General features: G+C 39.3%; 1 protein-coding gene across 1 annotated transcript; it reads left to right on the forward strand.

Annotated features, from left to right (window-relative positions):
* The first annotated feature begins 506 nt into the window (after positions 1–506).
* tmem138 (transmembrane protein 138) lies at positions 507–22,006 on the forward strand. The gene is made up of 5 exons (XM_060838458.1): positions 507–633; positions 5,525–5,727; positions 13,535–13,706; positions 16,202–16,277; positions 20,109–22,006. Exons 2-5 carry the CDS (start codon positions 5,600–5,602, stop codon positions 20,219–20,221), a joined length of 489 nt encoding a protein of 162 aa, XP_060694441.1. The 5' UTR covers positions 507–633; positions 5,525–5,599; the 3' UTR covers positions 20,222–22,006.
* Positions 22,007–22,305: the final 299 nt, after the last annotated feature.

Here is a 22,305-nt window from a genome sequence, read left to right on the forward strand (position 1 = left end):
TCCAGAATCTGGTTTCCAGCATCTGCAGTCATTGTTTTTACCGTGTGTATACCGCTGCCCTACGCTGACTTTAAGATAAAACTCCGGTTTTTACCTTCGGCAGGTGACGCTGTTTCACCGGAGATGGGGAGCGACCCCTGATACTTCTCCAGTCCGGCAGGTGACGCTGTTTCACCGGAGATGGGGAGCGACCCCTGATACTTCTCCAGTCCGGCAGGTGACGCTGTTTCACCGGAGATGGGGAGCGACCCCTGATACTTCTCCAGTCCGGCAGGTGACGCTGTTTCACCGGAGATGGGGAGCGACCCCTGATACTTCTCCAGTCCGGCAGGTGACGCTGTTTCACCGGAGATGGGGAGCGACCCCTGATACTTCTCCAGTCCGGCAGGTGACGCTGTTTCACCGGAGATGGGGAGCGACCCCTGATACTTCTCCAGTCCGGCAGGTGACGCTGTTTCACCGGAGATGGGGAGCGACCCCTGATACTTCTCCAGTCCGGCAGGTGACGCTGCGGAAGGTTCGGGCATGCTCGATGATTGGCGTCTCGGTTTCCATGATCGCCGGCCATGGCCTTGGTAATTGTCGAGGCTCCAGCCGCACTGGGGCCTGGGCGGTGTGTCGGTGTTTTAAAGGGTGAGCAGCCTCTTCGCATTCCGTTTCACCCGTGCTCTCGGCTTTTGGAAAATTCTAGTCACTTTAAACACGTTGAGTTACTGCTGGGGTAGTGAGGATCGAATTGGGAATGAATGAGAATTAGGGCAGTTGGAGATTTGTGTTCATTGGGTGGAGGGTTGTGTTAGGGGGGGTGGAGATGGGGATGGGGATGGGGATGGGGGGGATGCCTGCTCAAGTCTGGGGTCTCTTGTGGGAAATTTCATGTTAACTTATCCAACCAACACAATTCAATCCACTTTAATTGATCCATTCAGAGACCTCGATCCAATTATTTCTTAATTTATCCCAGGACAGCGATCATTTGATGAAGAATTTCCTGACATCTGCCTTAAAAATGTTTGTCTCTAATTTAAAATTCTGACCTTTAACTTCATTCTGTAATGTCAAATAATATCACTTCTATTCCCTTAAGCATTCATAGATTTTGAATGGCTTTTTGATGGCCTGTATGCCAGTTTGAAAGACCCAAGTATGTTTGCTGACCAAAAGCCTGTTGCCTCCGTCACTGGAGGTGAACATCTTCTCACCTGCATCGACTTTGTTAATCAAATTACCAAGGGAACTGAAAATTTTAAATCAAAACAGACCAGTAACTGCTGAAGAAACTTTGCAGGAGAGAAAAGCAAAGTTAACGTTTAAACACTTATGTGACTCTTCACTAGCAATCAAAGGTCTTTTTCCCTCTTGGTGATCAGCATTTTAGATTAGATTAGACTTACAGTGTGGAAACAGGTCCTTCGGCCCAACAAGTCCACACCGACCCGCCGAAGCGCAACCCACCCATACCCCTACATTTACCCCTTACCTAACACTACGGGCAATTTAGCATGGTCAATTCACCTGACCCGCACATCTTTGGACTGTGGGAGGAAACCGGAGCACCCGGAGGAAATCCACGCAGACACGGGGAGAACGTGCAAACTCCACACAGTCAGTCGCCTGAGTCGGGAATTGAAGCCGCGTCTCAGGTGCTGTGAGGCAACAGTGCTAACCACTGTGCCACCGTGCCGCCCACACAGTGTAGGCTAACTAGAGCATTAATTATTATTGGTTGTTACCTTCTCTGAATAGGAAATATTTTAATCAATCTGTTAAACACATCTCCAGGGCAAGTGAGATTTGAACCTGAACTTTCAGGCCAAAGGCCTGAAATAAAAGCCAGTTTCTGTCAACTATGTCACAAGGCCCTCTCTGACTGGTGTTCTACCTTTAAAAATGTTTCAGTGGCCTGATTGATTTGATCATTGTTTTGCCTTAAGAATATTTAATTTGAGATTATTAAGATTCTTCTAACTTTTTCAACTTCATAATTAGCTATTGTTCACAAGTCTTTCCTTGACCAGTGCACATGACAAGCTTTTAGTATATACTGGATGTGGGTTCAATGGCATGAAGGTTTATTGCACACCTTTTGGAGTTGCACCTAAATCCCCAGGCCTACATGAAGCCAGATGGAGGGGGAAAAAAGCAGAGGCGCTGACCATAATGTTTCAATTGTAGGTGCGATTCCAGATGATCAGAAAACAGGTAATGCACCATTTTTAGGAGAGGCATAGGGAGGAAGTGAACTGAGTAATTACAGTCAGGTTAACCATAGTGGTAGGAAAATTATTGAGGAAATATTCTGAGGGACAAAATTAATCTTCATTTAAAAATACATCTGTTAATCAAAGATAGTTACAGGTTTGTTGATAGCTTGATATTGAATTTTTCTGAAGAGATAACTAGGTTTGATGGAATTATGCAATTAATGTAGTCTTTATGGATTTTGGCAAAGGTTTGAAAAGATCTTGCATGTAGAATGATCACCAGTCAACACCAACTGGATCCAAGGCCAAGTTGCATTCAGGGAGAGTGGAAGCAAATGGTAACGTTTCTGTGTCTTAATAGCTGTAAGGACCTTTCCAGATGAGTTCCACAGGGCTCAGTACTAGCTCCCTTGATTTTTATGGCATATGGGAATGACTAGAATTTAAATGGGGGGGAGGTGTATAGTTAAGTTTGCAAAGATATAAAATTTGGGTGTGTGTTTGGTGATGAAGCTGTATACTGTAAGAAGATATCAACGGACTAATTAGGTGGACACAACAATGGAAAATCGAGTTCTCCTTGGTGAAGTATGAGGCAATGTATTCAGGGAAGGCGAACAAGGCAAGGGAATGCACAATAAATGGTTAGTTAATGAGAAATGTGGAAGAGCAGTGGGCCTTGGGAGTGCTTGTCTAAGATTCCTGAAGGTAATAGGGTGGGTAGTTAAGGTGGATAACAAAGCTACTGGGATACTTGTCTTTAATTAGCAGAAGCATCAGAAATAATGGAGGTTATGCTCCTACAATAAAAACTAGCAGTCTGCAATTCATGCGCGAGGACATCCAGATCCCTATGCACTGAAGCATACTGGAATTTCTCTCCATTTAGATAATTTGTCTTTCCATTCTCCTGACCAAAATGACTAACCTCATTTATCCACGTTAAGCTGCATACATCAGATTGGTATTCCTGAGAGTCAACCCAATGAAAGCAACAGGTCTGGACGGAATCCCCAGCTGTGCAGATCAACTGGTGCAGGTAGTCACTGACATCTTCCTACAAGCCAAAGGCGCCACCTGCTTCAAGAAGACCACAACCATCCCTGTACGTAAGAAAGCACATGCAATGTGCTACACTGCCCAGTGGCTCTGACCTCCATGGTAATGTAGCACTTTGAGATGCTGGTCATGGCCCACAACAACTGTAGCTCCCAGGCTGCTTCAATCCCTTGCAATTTGCCAGCCAGTGGATGCCATTTCCCTCGCCCTGCACTCATCCCTGGAACATCTGGACAATAAAGACACCTATGTCAGACTCCTGCTCATTGACTACAGCTCCTTCAACACCGTTAGCCCCTCCAGACTGATCTGAAATCTCTGAGAACCAGGTCTCGGTTCTACCCTCTGCAACTGGATTCTCAGATTCCTTATCCACCGCAATCAGTGAAGATAGACAACTGCTCATCCTCCACAAAAACACACAACACTGCAGCCCCACAAAGATGTGTTTTCTGCTCCCTACAGTACTCCCTATACACCCACAACTGTATAGCCAAACTCCGAATGAACGCCATCTACAAGTTCGCTGATGACACCACAGTGGTAGGACGGATAGCGAACAACAATGAGTTAGAATATAGAAAGGTGGCATGATGCAGTGATAACAACTTCTCTGTCAACATCAGCAAAGCAAAAGAACTGATCATTGACTTCAGAAAGAAAAAAGGAGAACATGCCTCTCTTTAAGTCAGTGGAGCTAATGTTGAAAGGGTTGAGAGCGTCAAGTTCCCCGGAGTAATGATAACTGACAAATAGTCCTGGACTTCCCATGTAGATGCGATGGTCAAGAAGTACAACAATGCCTCTTCTTCAGATGGCTCAGGAAATTCAGCACGTCAATAAGGATCCTCACTGTCCGGAAGCGTAATGCCTTGATATGGCAACTGTTTTGCCTGGGGCCGTAAGAAACTACAGAACCTTCCATCCATGTACTCCATTTACACTTCTCATTGTCATGGAAAGGTTGCCAGTTTCAGCAAAGACCCCTCCTACGCTGGTAATGCTCTCCTACAGTCACTTCCATCAGGCAGAACATACAGAAGCTTGAACACACACGAACAGTTTCAAGAAAAGCTTTTTCCTGCCATTATTAGACTGATGAATGGACTCTTTAACTTCAAATGATCTTGTTAATGTTGATCTTGCTTTGCACACCTCCTGTGCAGTGTAACCTGTATAGTTTTCTTATCAAGCACCCTATGATTTGTATCTCCTTGCTAACTATGATCTGCCTGTACTGCTCGCAAACAAAGCTTTTCACTGCATTTAGGTAAACATGACAATAAATCAAATCAGGTAGAAGATCCTTTATCCGAACATCCAAAAACCGAAAAGCTCCAAAGTTTTTTTTCTCATTAACAAGGTTGTTTGGTGAGCAAACAGTTAACCCAAGTCAATACCCACTTGATGCATGTCATTCAAATGGATGTGGGGGTGGGGGGGTGGAAGAGGCGTGGCCAAGCACCGACAGGCCTGGGGTTTCTCTGTGAATATCCCCAAGTCAACACCCACTTGATGCATGTCACTCAGATGCGACATGGGGGGTCGTGGCCAAGCAATAGCGCACTGCTTGATCAAAACGTTTCAAGATTCATCTTCATATATCAAAATTTTTTTTAGCCTTCTTTCCTCCAGGGAGGGTAACTTCAGCTTCCACATACTGGGCATGTAACTGCTGTATTCTATATCCCTGCAGCCATTCTAATGTTACCTTCTAAACTCTCTGTCAAGCCATAATAGCTGTATAACTTCTGTATACAATTTTTGAAAGAAAGAACCAAAAAGCAACAGCTGCTTTGAGGGTGTGGATTTTATATAGTACTTTGTTAGGATCCAGGAATAGGGATTCTAATTAGATAGGTGATTAATTGATGCAGCAAGGTTGAAATTATAATCATAACCAGTGAACTAAGTTGACCTCTTCTTGAGTTTGACTTGAATACACATCCTTATTAGATATCTTTACAGTTCGATGTGGAATTGGATCATGTAGACTACATAATGGCTTAGTGGATAAAGACATCACAAGATATAAACTAAAGACTGGCATGTATATTAAGTTAGCTGACCTGTAATAGGATAACATTTTGGCTGTGATGATTGAGGCACAATATATCTATCTTTCCAGATGCAATCCTCAGTAATCTTCTATTATAATGTGTGGAAAAGGATGGGAATTGTTATGATGTATAGATTCTCATAGTGCTATTTTATGTGTGCTGTCTTAAATTCTGATGTTGAAATGCATCTTTGTATTCCAGATAATTGAACAGACCATGTGTTCACATTGCTGTAACACTGATTTTCTGTGCTGTTGAAACTGACTTCTCTGGGGAATGCTGCAGACATCAAACTACAGCCTTGTGCTGACAATACAGTTCACACTCATGCTCTACGACTTGATGTCCAATTCCTTTTCTGAGCTTATATTCACAGAGCCAGTCATCCCACTGATAATGTTCATGTGAGTATGTCCGCATGAGAATATATTTATATTGAGTCTAATAGATTACTAAGATGTTAAACAATTATCTTTAAAAATCACACAACACCAGGTTATAGTCCAAAAGGTTTAATTGGAAACACACTAGCTTTCGGAGCGACGCTCCTTCATCAGGTGATAGTGGAGAGCTCAATCCTAACACAGAATTTACAGCAAAAATTTACGGTGTGATGTAACTGAAATTATACATTGAAAAACTGATTGTCTGTTAAGCCTTTCATCTGTTGGAATACAGTGATAGTTTCACTTCTTTCATGTGTAAATCACAAAACCTATTTTTTAAAACTTGCATTCTCAGGTTAGCTGTTAACATTGGTGATAGCTGGACAATGTGTTGAAGGTGTTGGCCCCCTGTGTTCTCTGTCTATTGTACTTTGCTCAAAAACTGCATGCATTCATGTAGAACTCTGAGCTCAAAACTGTATGAATTTATGTAAAACTCCATTATCTCACTTTTTAGAATAGAATCAATCTAAACATCATGGCATAGACAGATAACACAGGGAGCCAACACCTTCAACATGTTGTCTAGCTATCACCATTGTTAACAGCTAACCCGAGAATGAAATTTTTTAAAAAAGTTTTGTGATTTACACATGAAAGAAGTGAAACTATCACTGTATTCTAACAGATGAAAGGCTTAACAGACAATCAATATTTCAATGTATAATTTCAGTTACATCACACTGTAAATTTTTGCTATTTAATTCTGTGTTAGGATTGAGCTCTCCACTATGACTTGATGAAGGAGCGTCGCTCCGAAAGCTAGTGTGCTTCCAATTAAACCTGTTGGACTATAACCTGGTGTTGTGTGATTTTTAACTTTGTACATCCCAGTCAAACACCAGCATCTCCAAATCATAACAATTATTGTGAATGTGTAGAGTTGAGGGATAAAATTGAACCGGCTAAAATTGAGACTTTTGTTTCATCCACTGGACCACAAACTTTTCCATTCTTCTTCATCTTCTCCCCTTTCCTAATCCTAAATGCTCCACTTTGAGTTATCCTTCCACTTCAGACTATAGGCTTTTAAAGTTCAAATTTGTCAGCTGCACATTGTTACTTGTTTTGTTTCCTTACATTATTTAGACCTGACTAGACATTGTTGTGGTCAGTGCTAAAAGTCTCTTCCCCTCCAAATCAGAATGTGACTTTCTGTGCACACTACTTGCTAATTTTACAAATGCAAAACTTTTGGATTGTCCAAAAGTTCAGCAGGGAAGCTTTTCAATTCAGTGAACTAATTGCTGTAAGGTGAACATACTTGTTATTAGATTAGATTACTTACAGTGTGGAAACAGGCCCTTCGGCCCAACAAGTCCACACCGACCCGCCGAAGCGCAACCCACCCATACCCCTACCCCTACATATACCCCTTGCCTAACACTATGGGCAATTTAGCATGGCCAATTCACCTGACCCGCACATCTTTGGATTGTGGGAGGAAACCGGAGCACCCGGAGGAAACCCACGCAGACACGGGGAGAACGTGCAAACTCCACACAGTCAGTCGCCTGAGGTGGGAATTGAACCCAGGTCCCTGGCGCTGTGGATCCTAGCTTTTGGATAGCAGAAGGACAAATGAAGTGTTGGAAGTACATTCAAGGCTACGAACTATAAGTCACTCGCAAGGTTTTGAAGGTTTGTAGCTCAGGTTGAGGTTTAAGGAGTAGGTCACTTGGAGGTCGCCACTGATGGTGTTACCTAGCCAGGTAGTGAAATGTCTGGATATCAAACCTACAGCTCAGCGAGCAAACCTACACCCTATAAGTCACTGCTTTAAATTTAAAAGTAGGTAGCAGAAAATCAATACGAGATTACAGAAATGGACAGTACTGTCCTACAGTGGCTAATGTGATCATCTGACAAACCTAGACAACCTACATCGACAAAACCAGCTGTGTCAGATTTCTCGTTTTCAAGAGACACAAACAGTGAGGCATCGAGAAAGTTGCATCACTTGTTTTACTCATTTGCATGACAACTTCACATATTTGAAATGAAATATTACTAGCAGAGTGTTCAGCTTGAAATATACAAACAAACCATATTTTAGCTTGCTTTGAGCAATAAAGGAAGGAGAAAGCAACATGGACTGAAAAAAAGGAAAACTGTTCTCTCCCTCTCCCAACTCCCATAAAGAAGCAAATTGAGAACATCACTGTTTACCAAAAGTTCAAGGTTATTTGTAGGCTTTGCCTTTGTTAAGGAAACAGGAGAACACTTAAACTGTTGAGACTTAAGTTTCACTTTCATACCTTGAGGACTCTTTAAAAAAATTTAAACTGCAGCTGTTTGTACCTTCGAGTCTGCATAGACGTCCTCCTCCCATCCCTTCTCTTAAATTTATTAAGTTGTGTGTATATGCTAGATTTCGCATTTTCGTTATTTTTCTCAGGTTTAATAGTGAATTAAACTCCACTGCATTTCACTCAAGAATACCTCAGAGTTGGCTCTCCTTCATTCTTTATTTGGTGAACTCATTGAATTTAAGTGTGAGAGCCACCTGCTTTAAAGAAAATTGTTGTGACTTACCATCCGAGTTTAAACAAAAGGATCTGATCACGCCACTTCAGTTGCAATAAAACATTTGGAGGCTACATCCAGGGTGTTGTCCAGTAAGATGAAGTGCTGAAAAAAATGCAAAAAGGTTTGCTTGAGTCTTTAATGTTGATTGATGTTGATGCATGCATGGGGTAGGATGAAGTAGATTATGTATGAAAAGCTAAAAGCTTTTTACTTTGAGGAATTATTATTGAATTAGGTATATTGTCACAAGTGTACTGAAAAGTTTACAAGTCGCCACTTACAATACCATCTTGGGTCCAAAGGTACCTCAGTACAGTAACTTGGTACAAAGCAGAAAAATAAAGAAAACAAAGCTTAAGATAAATATTACAGTCCTTCTTACTAAAAAGTAGAAAAACAAAGAAACACAACTAACAGTTCAATACCACAGTCCATAAACGGCTCACCATGCTGGGCTCGCATTCCTCACAAGGGTTCGACCTTGCCCCGCTCCAGTCACCATGGGCTGCCTGCTCTCACTTTTGCCACCAGCTGCCTCGATGTAGCTCAACATCTGAAGGTGGAGTTCTGCCAGAAATGCAGGGAAATAGAAATTGCAAAATGGGCAGCAAAAATACCTTGAGCTAGAACCTTGAGAACAGTGAATCAGGTAGAATAAAATTGGAGCAGTTAAGATTAGAATTAGAATCAAGGTAGAAAAGAGAAGAAAGAGAGAGACACAGGAATGGAAAAGACAGTGAGTTTAAAGGAGAACAAAAGAGAAAGGGAATTTAAATTGAAACAACTTAAATTACGATGGAAGACTGGAAACAACCCTGGTGAACCTACAAAAGCCACCTTAAGCGGCTCAAGACCTCTATCTTTTCTCATTTGGACTCATGTCAGAGAACAGAAGGTAGTAGGATCCAGAAGGCAGCAATTCTGGCTGATGACACAAGTAACAAGCAGTCCTCTGACTCAGAGAAGCTGGTGTCTCAAAACTGCCACAGACCCAAGAGAGAGAGAGAAGGGTGAGGCAGATAATCCTGAGACGAGCCGGAGAGGAAAGAGAAGCCAGACAGAGAAATGCTCCAAATCATTAAAAGGAATGAATCTGATGAAGGTGGACAGGAAACCACCAAGTATTTTCATTGCAAGAAACCAAGCATGTTTGAAAAACTCAAACTGCAAGCCCAGTGTCTGTAGCCTTAAAGGTGGTCACTAACTGCTCAGGCATAACTGTTGATTCGACTAGCTGTAGGAGCTTGTGTAAAAAGAAATGGTGATCGCTGCTTAAAACAGCAAGGGATAAAGAGATACTGGATTCTTTGAGAAAGTGCAATATTTTACAGCTGGAGCAACATAAATTTCAATTTACTGATTTAAAGGACCCATGGGAAATTGTATTGAGGTGCCATTAGACAGTGAAAGTATTATGGGTCTGATAACAATTGGTGTCATGCCAAGCTTGCAGATGCTTGGAATAGATACTTTTTCTCCCCAAATAATAAAGGACAACAGGAAGGCTAGGGAAGCCAGCAAGAGCACGTGGGAACCAAGAGAAGTTCGGAAGCCTAAAGAGGACAGCAAAATTCATGAGGGTTGAAGTGGCTAAAGAAAGGTTGATCAAATTTAAAAAAAAAGGAAGCAAAGAGATCGGCAATCAGGAAGGGTTTGAAAGTGCTGCAGAAGGCAGTAAAACCTGAGAGGTTTGATGTAGCCCAGGAAATGTCACCTGATTTTACAGTAGCCACGCCAGGAAAGGGTTAGGGCTTCACCAGATGGAGTTACTGTTGGAGCTAGGTAGTCGCCATGAAATAAATTTAAAAAGGTCAGGAGAGAAAGAAGGCGAAGCCTTACTGAGAGAAAGAGTCAGAGGAGGCTATAGCAGCAGCTGAACATCCACCTGGTGGCAGTATCAATCCAGGGAAAGTGAAACTGGTTAAGGGAAAACCAAAATAAAGGGAAGGAAACATATTGCACAGCGAACAAACCAGGGGCATACCAATAACTTAAACAAGCGATTACCTATTGGGAGATCCAACAAACTGACTTCAACTAGTCAAATCCGTTTTTGTGAATGAAGTATTTTGAGAGCAAAGTGCAAGATACAAGTCCACATAACTTACAGGAACTAAACCTTGGATAATTTACCACCTAATCTTTTGGAAATCAAATTCACATAAAAAAAAATCTGAATCCAGTACCTGGATTCTGGAATTGGGCAGTGAAGGGTTAAGAGTTGGGAATGTGGCACAGCTCAGCAAATAAGTCTGACTGTCAGTCTGAAGCAGATTTTGAACCCAGGTTAGGATTAAGAGAGTAAGTGTGGAATATGTGGGTAATTTCATCCCAATTTTTGTTATGTTCTTCCATATTGACCTGGTAATGAATGCTCTCCATAAACAAAAAGGAGAATTATTGTTTGCTTCTGTTATTCATGCTGGGGAGGTGTTAAAACCTTTGTGAAAATAGGCTGTCAATATTAAACTTTCATCATTCTTTAACACATGAGACTTCAATGGACAAAACTAGTTTCTAAAAGGACACAACTGACCAAGAATGGCAGCGATGCTGACCTGACAAGCCCCTACGCAACCCACTTGGACTGTATAAAACCGACCGCATCAGAACTGCAATTTTACTCAAGATCTTTTGAAACTCTGTGAGATGTGAAGAATTTTATGTCACTTGTTTTACTCAAAGTTGTGTGGTAACTTCGCAAATTGGAGATGCAGGATTACTGGCAGAGGTATTATTTGATAAAAATAATGGAGCTAGACTTAAATATTAAACAAAACATATTTCAGTCACTTACTTTGAGCAACAAAGGAAAGATAAAGCTCTTCTCTCCCTCTTTCAATATCAGAAATCAAAGCTGGTGAAAAAGCAACTTTGGAAAATCACCACTCACTGAGAAATCAATTACCTTCACATTTCACTACAGCTGATGAAACAGATCCAAACGTTTTGGGATTCTGATTTTATACTTAAAACTGAAGGATTTAAAATTTTTAATTGCAGCAGCCTGGACTTAGTTTCTTGCACATTATAGAACCCCTCAACTGACCATGTGTATGTATGAGATGTTGCTTTTTCCTTAGTAAGTAATAAAACTCTTTTACCGAAGGAAAGCTTGGCATAGGCTCTCCCTTGCTTTTAATCTGTTTACATAAGTTAGATTAAATTGTTATTGTTGTAACTACTTAACTGATCTGTTGTGTTCATCTTTCTATCTCTGTCCTTTCTGAATGATTACATTTTTAGTTACAACTGACCAACAGCGGGTGATAAAAGAGAGTCATAGAGATGTACAGTATGGAAACCGACCCTTCGGTCCAACCTGTCCATGCTGACCAGGTATCCCAACCCAGTCTAGTCCCACCTGCCAGCACCCGGCCCATATCCCTCCAAACCCTTCCTATTCATATACTCATCCAAATGCTTCTTAAATGTTGCAATTGTACCAGCCTCCACCACTTCCTCTGGCAACTCATTCCATTAAGGAGCCAATCACTCGTCCATCTCACCAGAATAACTTACTATCTTGGCAAATTACCAAATTTTCTGTCTCCTCATCCAAGTCATTGCTTTCGATTGTAAATGATTGAGGCCCTGTGGCTATTTGCAACTTGCAAATTCAAAATTGACCCATTTATCCCTACTCTCTGCTTTATGAGTCATAGAGTCATACAACACCGAATCAAGCCCTTTGTCCCAACTCGTTCATGCTGACCAGGTTTCCTAAACTGAACTAGTTCCGTTAACCTGCGTTTGACTTAAATCCCTCTGATAAGTTACCAGTCACCTGTCCAGGTTAATATATTTACCCCTGAACTGTGGGATCATACATTGTTTAGCAATCTTTGGTGTGGCACCTTATCAGATGCCTTTGTGAAATTCAAGTGCAGCACCCCTTTTCCATCTAATTTATTACTTCCTCAAATAATTCTAATAAATTAGTTAAACACAATTTCCCCTTCTCAAAACCATGTTGACTCCAGTTGATTTTCATTATGATTTTTAAAGTTTTGAGCTATCACCTTAATGGATTCTATCAGTTTCCTAATGTTAGGTATTAGGTTAGCTGGTCTATTGTATTCCTCTCTCTGTCTCTCTCCTTTCTGAATAATTACATTTACTGTTTTTGACTCTACTAGGATCTTTTCAGAATCTAAAGCTGTATAACTAAAGCAGCCACCACTTCCAACTATCTCTGCAGCCACCACTTTTAAAACCTGAAGATGCAGACCATCCAACCTTCTGGTTAACCTTCTGGTTTAATAGTTTTTCCCATATTTTTCCAGTTTCTCTGATGATAGTGATTGTTTTAAGTTCCCCTCTTCTTTTCACCTCTTGATTTTCAAATATTGATGGCAAGCCTTCACATCGGCTTTGTTATTTAAAAAAACTCAACAGTGCAAACATGATAGTAAGTGGAAAATGCACCAACTGCCTTGGAAAGTAAAGAGCTAAACTTTACATTTTTCTCCAACCCAAAAGAACATGGAGGGAAACAAACAGCTCGGTAATGAAAGTGATAATCTTGGATTTTTCAGTTAAAAAATACTTTGTCCTCTTAAAGTTCCTTCATTTGCTTGTAGCTAGCACTTGTAGTATTAGAGAGTTCAAACCTTGATTAATTTCAATACAACTGTAGTGGGAGAACCTGCACAGGTTAACACAATACTATTCACAAACTTAAAATTTACATATTTATACATCTCTTCTTAAAGAATACATTGCAATCTGTGTTTAAATAATTTTACATTTACTAATTTCTTAAAGATACTAATTAGTTTCATTATTGCTTCCTGTTTCTCATCTGAATGGCTATCCATCTTGCATGAACCTAAGTAATTAGTATTATCAGATTATTCTTTCGGAGATTGCATCACAGTTAACCCAATTCTATTATAACTGCATTCTTCTTCCTAGTCTGGTGGAAGTTAGCTGAACTATAAAGCATCTTGGATATAACCCTAGTTGGGATTAGCACAGATTAGTAAGCGAACCTGGAATCTGTTTTAAGTGGCTCATTATTATATGAGGCACTGTATTTACCCAGTTGATTGCACTCAAATGTAGTGTTTGCTGAAAGAAAACCAAATTGCTGAAGAAACTCCAGCAACATCTGTGAGATACTGCTGATTTGTTTTCAAATGAATAGTATGCATTCATTGGCTTTGTTATTATGGAACTGCTATAATTAGTTTGGGAACTTTAAACCAAATCTCTCTTGTTTTTTTTCTCTCAGTATTCAGGATATTGGAATCCTCTTCAATATCATCATCATCTTCCTAATGTTTTTTAACACATTCATCTTTCAAGCTGGCTTGGTCAAATTGCTGATTCATAGATTTACTGGAACCATTGCTGTTACTGGCATTTACTTTGTTTTAAGTGTCAGTTTTCATGTTTGGATTCAGGTATGCAAACTTTAAGTGATGAAGTTCCAGATATTGCATTTAAGTGAATAACAAATTACTGCACTTGAGTAATTAATTGCAAGTGTAATTTCAGATGTGATAAATTATTATTCTGTGCAACATTTCATTGTTTCTTGGAGAGAGTGGGGAGAGAAATTCCATCCTATTTTTGTAGTTGAATAGGGTTACCTTTTGTAGTACAGTGAGGGTATTAAAATAAAATATTTAATCTAAAAGAAATATTTGAAATTCTTGAGTAAGTCAATGCCTAAAATGAAACAAAAGTATTCGATGAGTTGGCTATTCTGAACCAAGTTGGTGTTACAGTTCCTTTCAGGGTCCTTGACAGGGACATTTGCCAAGGTTCGAGTAATTAATAACAAAAGCTAAAACATCTATATGTGTAGATATCTGGCCAGGCATAATCATCCAATCATCAGCCAAAATCATATCCAGGTTTCTTCAGAGGAAAAATTAATCAATATTTCTGACATTTGAGATATAGAAACAAACAAAAAAACCCTTCCTTTTCTGCTCTGGTCACAATAACCCACAATTAAAGGAGCAAAAGGCCAACCTGCTGTCATCTGATCTGTGCTGACTAGTTGGTAACAATAACTTAATGTTTTGAACTTTCGCCCTGTGAATCATGCTTCTACTTAATTGCTTCTACTTCTCCTGTCAATTTTCGAAACTGTTTTTCCTTGAGCAGGTTAATTCTCTGCTTGGTTACAGATCCATGGATCCTCAAAATGTTTGGTCTCAGATAGGATTTGAAGTTGTTAGGCTACTGTATCGTGCAGGGAATCATGACAGGATTCAGTGGCATTTTCAAGCAACTCCACTTCCAGCTGTTGCTAGACGACAATCACAAAAGAAACATTGATTAGCTTTGTGCTCCTGAACAGTGTGCTGAAAATAGTTAATTTAGCATTGATTTTGGGTTCAAAACAGGGACATTCCTGATTTGTCATGGATCAGTTATTCATTAAATAAAGAAAGTATGTATTTTATTGAGAAGCTCTTCTGAACTACCAAGGTAGCTAGCACAGAACGCTACTGAAATTGTAAAAAAAAAATCTTTGACAGAAGGTGAGATCCATCACAAAGAAGTGATTAAATGCTAGCTGGGTTTTAAATCCTTTTAGGTAGTAAGATAAAAGAATGATTAAAGTGTTTCATAATTTTGCAGTCCAGGTAAATTATGAGAAATAACAATGTGTCTTCATTTCAGTATAGCGTAACTATAAATGTAGCAATAAAATGGAATAAGAAAGTGCATCGTACAATAGTAATGCAAGTTATATATGCCTCAGTTTTTTTTATCTAAAGAATTTTTTTTTAGTAACAGTGATTTGGTAGGTTACTGAAATCCATCTTAATCATTTGAATGCTTGAGATTAGGCTGGATTTTTGTTGCCAGTGATTCTGTAGAAACAGGGACACTGTTAATTAAGGCATTTTAAAGAAGGTGCTGCATGTTTCAGATGGAATTTATAATAATTCTATCATGCATGGCTAAACCTCAGGAGGCAAAGAAAAGTAGATAAATTTGGAAAGTGCAACAAAAGAGACTACTCAGCCATTGAACACATCCTAGCTCTTTTGAAGAACAATCCAGTTACTCCCCTGCTCTTTCCCCATATCCTGAAAACATGAAAGTTGTATCCACCACGCTAAGGAAATTAGAAGAGGAGATGTGTTTGGAGAAGCAGAGAGCCATGATGATGGGAAACAGAATCAGAGAAGAGGCACTGCTTCCTATATTTAAACTTATTAGCTCAGGTCACATATATAAATGATATAAATGGACTTTGTACAAAAAGAGGAATGTTTTTAGAACAATCATTCATGGGGCTGAGGGAATCAAAAAGAGCAAATTTGGGAGTATAGCTGCAGCTCATCCATGAACATCCTTTTAATTTCTGATGTTGCATTAGTAAGCCATTGAATCGTGCTGATTCTATTTATTTTAATTGTAAAGAAATCTGACATTTAGTTTTAACCTATTTGCATTGATCTTCTAAGCTTTATGTCTTTGGACAACATAGTAGAAGAACACTGTCTCTCTCAATTTCTGTTTGAAAGTATAATCATGAAAAGAATAATTGTTGACCAAGGCCATGCAGTTTCATATTTCAGATGTAGAAGGTGGAGGCTTTGGTTGATAGGAAACTTAATTTGCTAACAAATGAGATGTAGTGTTACAAAAAATTCTGAACAAAAGCAATTTCATTGGACTTTATTTGAGTATCACAGATGTTGGCGATGTTCCTATTTTTGTTACGTATGTGATGAGAAAGAAGGTCAAAGGGATTTGGTTTGCTTATCTTGTTAATCTCATTAGGTGATACATGGGTGTCAGGCTGTTTAAAAGCATTACTAAACCTGTTGCAAGTGGTTAAAATTGGTTGTGTGTGTTGCTAGAAACAGTTTCTATGGGCTGTTTAATCTTACTCATCTTTAATATCCACTTCAATTCTTATTCCTATCAGAATCTGCGTTGGTTTAACATGCGTGGGTATGTGTGGACAAATGGACTTCAAGCACTTTTCGTTTTCCATCGGTTAGGTATGTTACCGTTCAAATATTATCAACGAGCACACCCATGCCCACACATGCCCAAAGATTCCCACATACACACACACAGCTGGGGGAAGTTTACAAACAATCCAGAAAATAAAAATAGAATGCGTTGAAGGAACTCCAGAGGCCTGAGATCACCTGTGGAGAGAGAAACAATGTTAATGTTTTGAGTCCAGTATGACGCTTCATGAAAACTGAAGAGAGGTGGAAATGTGATGGGTTTTATGCTGTTGGAAAAGGGGGAGCAGTAAGAATGGAAAGTCAGAGCGAGGTAAGGGTGAGTTCAGAAATCAAGGGTGTCCTAGAGGAAAAACACAAAGACAGTGGTAATAATTTTGGAGAAGTGTCAAACCTAAGTCCAGAGTAGGTGTTATTAACAGAATAAATGTCAGTTCTGACTGAAAGCAAAATAAAGACAAACTACACAAGACACTTGTGTGGGTGGGGGAAGTAAAAAAAAACATTATGAAGGACAGTTAATGGTCTGAAGTTTAGATTAGTCCAGGTTATCTTAGCAAATAATGAGGTGTTGCTCTTGCAGCTTGCGTTGGTCTTCATTGGAAAACTGTAGTATGCCTCGAATTAATGTGAGTATGAGGGCAAGGTGGACTTCACTGTTGCTCAGGCCAAGTCCAGCTGCTTGAAAACACATAATTTGACATCAACTACTATTTAATTCCAAGGCTTTCTGCAAAATTCACTGCGACATCATGTGCAGAAGATCATTTGAGGAGAGGAAAGAAAAAGAATATGAACTCATTGTGGATCTAAATAAATAGAGCATTGTGGAAAGTGCTAATTTACTAATGCATGAAGAGATACGATATAATGGTCAGCCATAACATGGCTCATTTAGCAGTTTTTCAACTTTACTTTTGCTGTCAGGAGAGTGGTGGAGTCATAAAATGGAGTAAGATAAACATATATGGAAATAAAGAAAAGTTTACTTCCAAATGATTAGCATTAAGAAATGTGTTTCGGGAAGTATCTGTAGCAGGTAAGTATGTGTAATTTTTAATCAATCTGTTCAATCATGTTATTGGCAAACCACTGGAGCTGGTGGGCATGAGCCAGGTGCTTCTGGCCCAGACATAGGGACAGCCACAACTGTGCCCTAAGGCCTCTTAACAGTCAGGTACACATTGATTTGGCATTGCTAACACTTCTTAATTTGCATTAAAGATTGAAAAAGATGGCACCTGCAAGTAGCTGATTTTTGGATTTTGCATCTGTGGAGTACCACACTGAAAACTTCATTTGTTTGAAACTGAAATTGAAGAAATTGCTATATAAAGTAATGCAGGGTATCGACAAGTATATACTATATATGGTTTCCAAAATATTCCTTACAAAAATTCCTTCAGAAATCTAAATAGTCTGCAGAATTTCTAAGAAAGTATTACAGGAATTGATTCATTCTGGTAATTCTTTCTTATCTTCTTAAAACCTTCAATTTTATCAATCTTAGAGCCAAATGCATGTTTTAAAACCAGTGGGTGGGCTATATTTTGTTTATGCAAAAACAAAATTGTATATACCAAAATAGACCCTCCACACACCCTTTTGTCCTCCAACTGTTCTGAGCTTTTTTTCCCATCATCAGCTATTTCTAGTTCTTTCCCTGTTCTCATCCTTTTTCTTCCTTCCTCATTGTTTGGTCCCCTGTTACTGATTGTATCTCTTTCTCTTTTCTTTGGCCCTGCCTGTTTGTCCCTTTCCTTTTGTTCTCTGTCCACCCACTCCATCCTTTAGACTGTGATACATCCTTCGAAATCTTCACTTGAAAAGATGTTTGCTGTGTGAGCAGGGAAGCATGAGAATACTTCACTCCACTCCCTCCACCACTTACAATCAGTACCAGCAGTGTGTATCTACAAGATGCAGCACCTTAGACAGCACCTTCCAAACCCATGACCACTTCTATTTAGAAGGACAAGGGGCAGCAGATGCATGGGAACATGACTGCCTGCAAGTTCTCCACCAAGCTACTCACCGTCCTGATTTGGAAATGTATCACCATTCCTTCACTGTTGCTGTGTCTAAATCCTGGAATTCACTCTCAAACAGTGTTATGGGTCTACCTACAGCACATGAACAGCTCCTCATCACCTTCTCAAGAGCAATTAGAAATAGACACCAAATGCAGGCCCAGCTACCAACACCCACAAATAAATTTTAAAAAGCCTGCTGCTGCTTAGTAACAAAGAATAGGAAATTGAATAAGGTGCTGGATAGCACCACAAAGGATTGGAAAATAGAGCAGGGGCTAACTTTATTTTTAGAAATCCTTTCAAGTTATACTTCATTCAATTTTTATGATTTCCTGCTCCCTGGCAGCGAGTAACACATTTACTGATTTGAGGAAGAGTTTTTATAAAGTCAATGTAGGTTATTATTTGTCTTTTGAATTCAGCGGTCTTAATAATACCATTTTTTAAAAAATGTATTTTCTCTTGTTGCATAGAAGATCTAGTCCAGAACATGACATTGTGCTCCTAATGCTCCCTCTGCCTGTCCCATAAATGATTAGCTGCAGTAACCCTCTTCTTCTCCTTCACTTCCTCCTTTCTTCCCCAATTCTGCCAGTTGCTAGCCAAAACACATCTTGCCACAATGACAACTCAAATTCATCTTCAAAAGTTTGAAATTATATTATAATTCATTTCTATTAATAACATTTACAACTGTTACTGCACAAAAGTACATTACTTCCACTCCTGGTCAGCCCTGATAGTGATTTCTTTTTTTCATCGCAGAAGTTCTCACTCCTACTTTGGCCGAGTTGCAAAATCACTGATCAACTTTGTAATAGTAGCTTGGAATAATAGTCTTGAATCTAGTCAGTGATTATTTAAAATATTTAATGTTGGAGGACATCATAGTTGAAGACAGATTTAGATTCGATTCGATTCCCTACAGTGTGGAAACAGGCCCTTCAGCCCAACCAGTTCACACCGAACCTCCGAAGAGTAACCCACTCAGACCTATCTCCCTCATGCACCCAGCACTATGGGCAATTTAACATGGCCAATTCACTTAAAATGCACATCTTTGGACTGTGGGAGGAAACCGGAGCACCCTGAGGAAACCCACGTAGACACGGGGAGAATGTGTAAACTCCACACAGACAATTGCCCAAGGCTGGAAACGAACCTGGGACCCTGGTGCTGTGAGGCAGCAGTGCTAACCACTGAGCCACCGTGCCACCCCTTAAAGATTAAATTCCCTACAGTGTAGGGACAGGCCATTTGGCCCAACAAGTCCACACCGACCCTCCAAAGAGAAACCCACCCAAACTCATATCTCTACCCTATATTTACCACTGACTTATGCATCTAACACCATGGACAATTTAGCAAGGCCAATTCACCTGATCTGCCCCTGTGGGAGGAAACCCACGCAGACACGGGAAGAATGTGCAAACTCCACACTGACAGTGGCCCGACGTGGAAATCGAACCCCGGTCCCTGGCGCTGTGAGGCAGCAGTGCTAACCACTGAGCCATCATGCCACCTTTTAATTTTGCCTTTCCTGATACATGCATTGGCACTTTATAATGACAGTAATTAATTTGGCCTCAGCACTCATGGGGTAAATAGAGAGTATTGAGGCTATAATCAGTAGTCTAAACCAACTTGTATCAATTAATTTAGTGTAGATCAGAAACTGAATCTGGGGCTTCCTAGTACTGCATATAAAATTTTGTGTTACATGTATATGAAAAAAAAACTTTGATCTGTTTCTATAGATGCCATGATCTTGTAGAAACTTTCATATAATTTCATCAAGCACTAACCTGATTTTACCACCCTCCAGCTTCTGTTTTATACTATTATTTCTACAAAAGAACTACCCTCTGCCTTGGTGACCCTCGATTGTATGAGGACTCAGAATGGCTCCGAAATGAATTCTTCCGTGTCCGAAAATAAAAAGGCAGAATGACAAATGTCGTGATGCATTGCATTACAAATGGACAGTTACGTGTACAGATTTGTATCTGAGTAAAAAGACATTTTTAATATACTAAGAATTTTCTAGCGATATTTTTGAAAAAGTACTCTGGGGCTGCACTCGACTAAAACTTGCATATTCTTTCTGAACTTGAGCAGTATGAGGTGGAAATTCTTTGAGCACTTTTAGTGCTGAATCATTCAGTTGCCATTTGAATCTTTGTGTCAAACAATTATTAATTTTGATCAAATCTCACTAAATGTATATATTTCTTTACAAAAGCAAGGCGTAACAGATGCTGAAAATCTGAAATAACATCAGGTAATAGTGGATTAGGCAGTATCTGTAGAGAGAAGTGAATTAATGTTTCAGGACACTGACCTTCCATCAAAATTCAATGAGCATTAGAACACTTTGGATATTTTGTCATCTCCCGTTTTATACGACTTCTCCCTGAAAAATCTGCTACTGCAAGGATGAAGTTCTGTGGCATGAGTAGTTCTCCCAGTTGACTTATTCATGTGTGATCTAGATGAGTAGATGTCATCACTATTTGATTATGGAGAGCATGGTAATAGGTGCTATTTGTGATTACATCTTTAAGAGGTGAATTTATAGTTTGATATTTATGGTTAATAGTAAATACGAATTACAGTACATCATGATATGCCCATTAGTTCTGAATAGTTATCAGAATGGCAGTTACTTTTCTTTTACTAGACCAAAGACAGCAACCTATAATTTGATTAATCAGCACAAATAAAGTTTAACCTCCAGTTGGACCAAGCTAGCTCAGTGTTACATTGTGTTGTGAATAGTACATTGATTTTAAATTGAAAATTGAGAAGGTTGTATTTTAATTAGTGTATGGAATGTATCAATAAACAATGAGTATTAAAGATGAATAAACAGTATATTTGATCATATAAAGCTTTAATATAACTGGAGATAAATGTCCATGGTTTTGCTAAATTGTGATGTGGAGAAACTGGTGTTGGGCTGGGGTGGACAAAGTTAAAATTTTTTTTTTAGTTACTCAAACAGCTTTTTAAAAATACATGTTACTGTGTCCCCATTTGATTTTAATTTTCCCACAAGACTTTGAGGTATCAGGAAGCAGATTTTGAAAGGGTCCAGGAGGAAATAACGTGAAGTTTGCACCATACCCCACAAGAAAAAAAACAATAGATTGATGGGAGGTCTGAACGTCTGTAATGATTCAGACTTGGTATAAAGAGCTGTACTTTCAGGAATGAGTTAAAAGTGTGGTGCTGGAAAAGCACAGCAGTTCAGGCAGCATCCAAGGAGCAGGAGAATCAATGTTTCAGGCATAAGTCCTTTGTAAGGAAGGGCTTTTGCCCGAAATATCAATTGTCCTGTTCCTCGGATACTGCCTGAACTGTTGTGCTTTTCTAGCACCACACTTTTGACTCAGATCTCCAGCATCAGCAGTCCTCACTTTCTCCTTTTGGAGTGAGTTTCCAACAGTAGCCCTACAAGAGAGGAGGAGATGGTATCAAAAATTCATTAACACTATATGGCACAAAGGTGTCCACAATTCTCTGAATTAGCAGAAAAATCTGTAGTTGTTTTGACATTTGTTCTATATTTTACTTGTTATATTTACATTTTTAGATGTTTAATTTTTGAAATATTTTTACTTTTCTTTTATCTTAATCATAAAATAGTGTTTGGATGTGCTGTGACATATGATTCTAACTTTGACTTTGTATTTTATATCTGAAAGGTATTTTGGAGGAATATTAAATTCTATACATATTTCTGAAAAACTTGATTGCCCTTTATTGAATATCTAATAATCTGTTTGTTACTTCGCACTTTGCAAACTTTTAAAACTTTTAAAATAGATTCTGTTTTGAGCAAATGTAAAATGTTTTTTATATGGTGTACAGGAAGAAAATATTCAAAAGTTTGACTTGGATTTTTTAGCATTAATTTCCTTCCAGTGAATATTCTGGCTTAATGCTATTCATTACTTTTGTTCAGACTGCCCAACAAATAAAACCTGTATTGTTTGTATTCTGTCTCATTTCAGCAGCAG

The sequence above is a fragment of the Hemiscyllium ocellatum genome, chromosome 18 (assembly GCF_020745735.1).
Source record: "Hemiscyllium ocellatum isolate sHemOce1 chromosome 18, sHemOce1.pat.X.cur, whole genome shotgun sequence".
Lineage (NCBI taxonomy): Eukaryota > Metazoa > Chordata > Chondrichthyes > Orectolobiformes > Hemiscylliidae > Hemiscyllium > Hemiscyllium ocellatum.

What these genes read in the sequence shown, in the direction of transcription:
- tmem138 (XM_060838458.1), top strand. Translation starts at nt 5,600, where the DNA reads ATGCTGCAGACATCAAACTACAGCCTTGTGCTGACAATACAGTTCACA. An exon ending in ATCCCACTGATAATGTTCAT is followed by an intron (nt 5,728 to 13,534) that starts GTGAGTATGTCC and finishes TTTTTCTCTCAG; the next exon opens with TATTCAGGATATTGGAATCC. An exon ending in GTTTTCATGTTTGGATTCAG is followed by an intron (nt 13,707 to 16,201) that starts GTATGCAAACTT and finishes TATTCCTATCAG; the next exon opens with AATCTGCGTTGGTTTAACAT.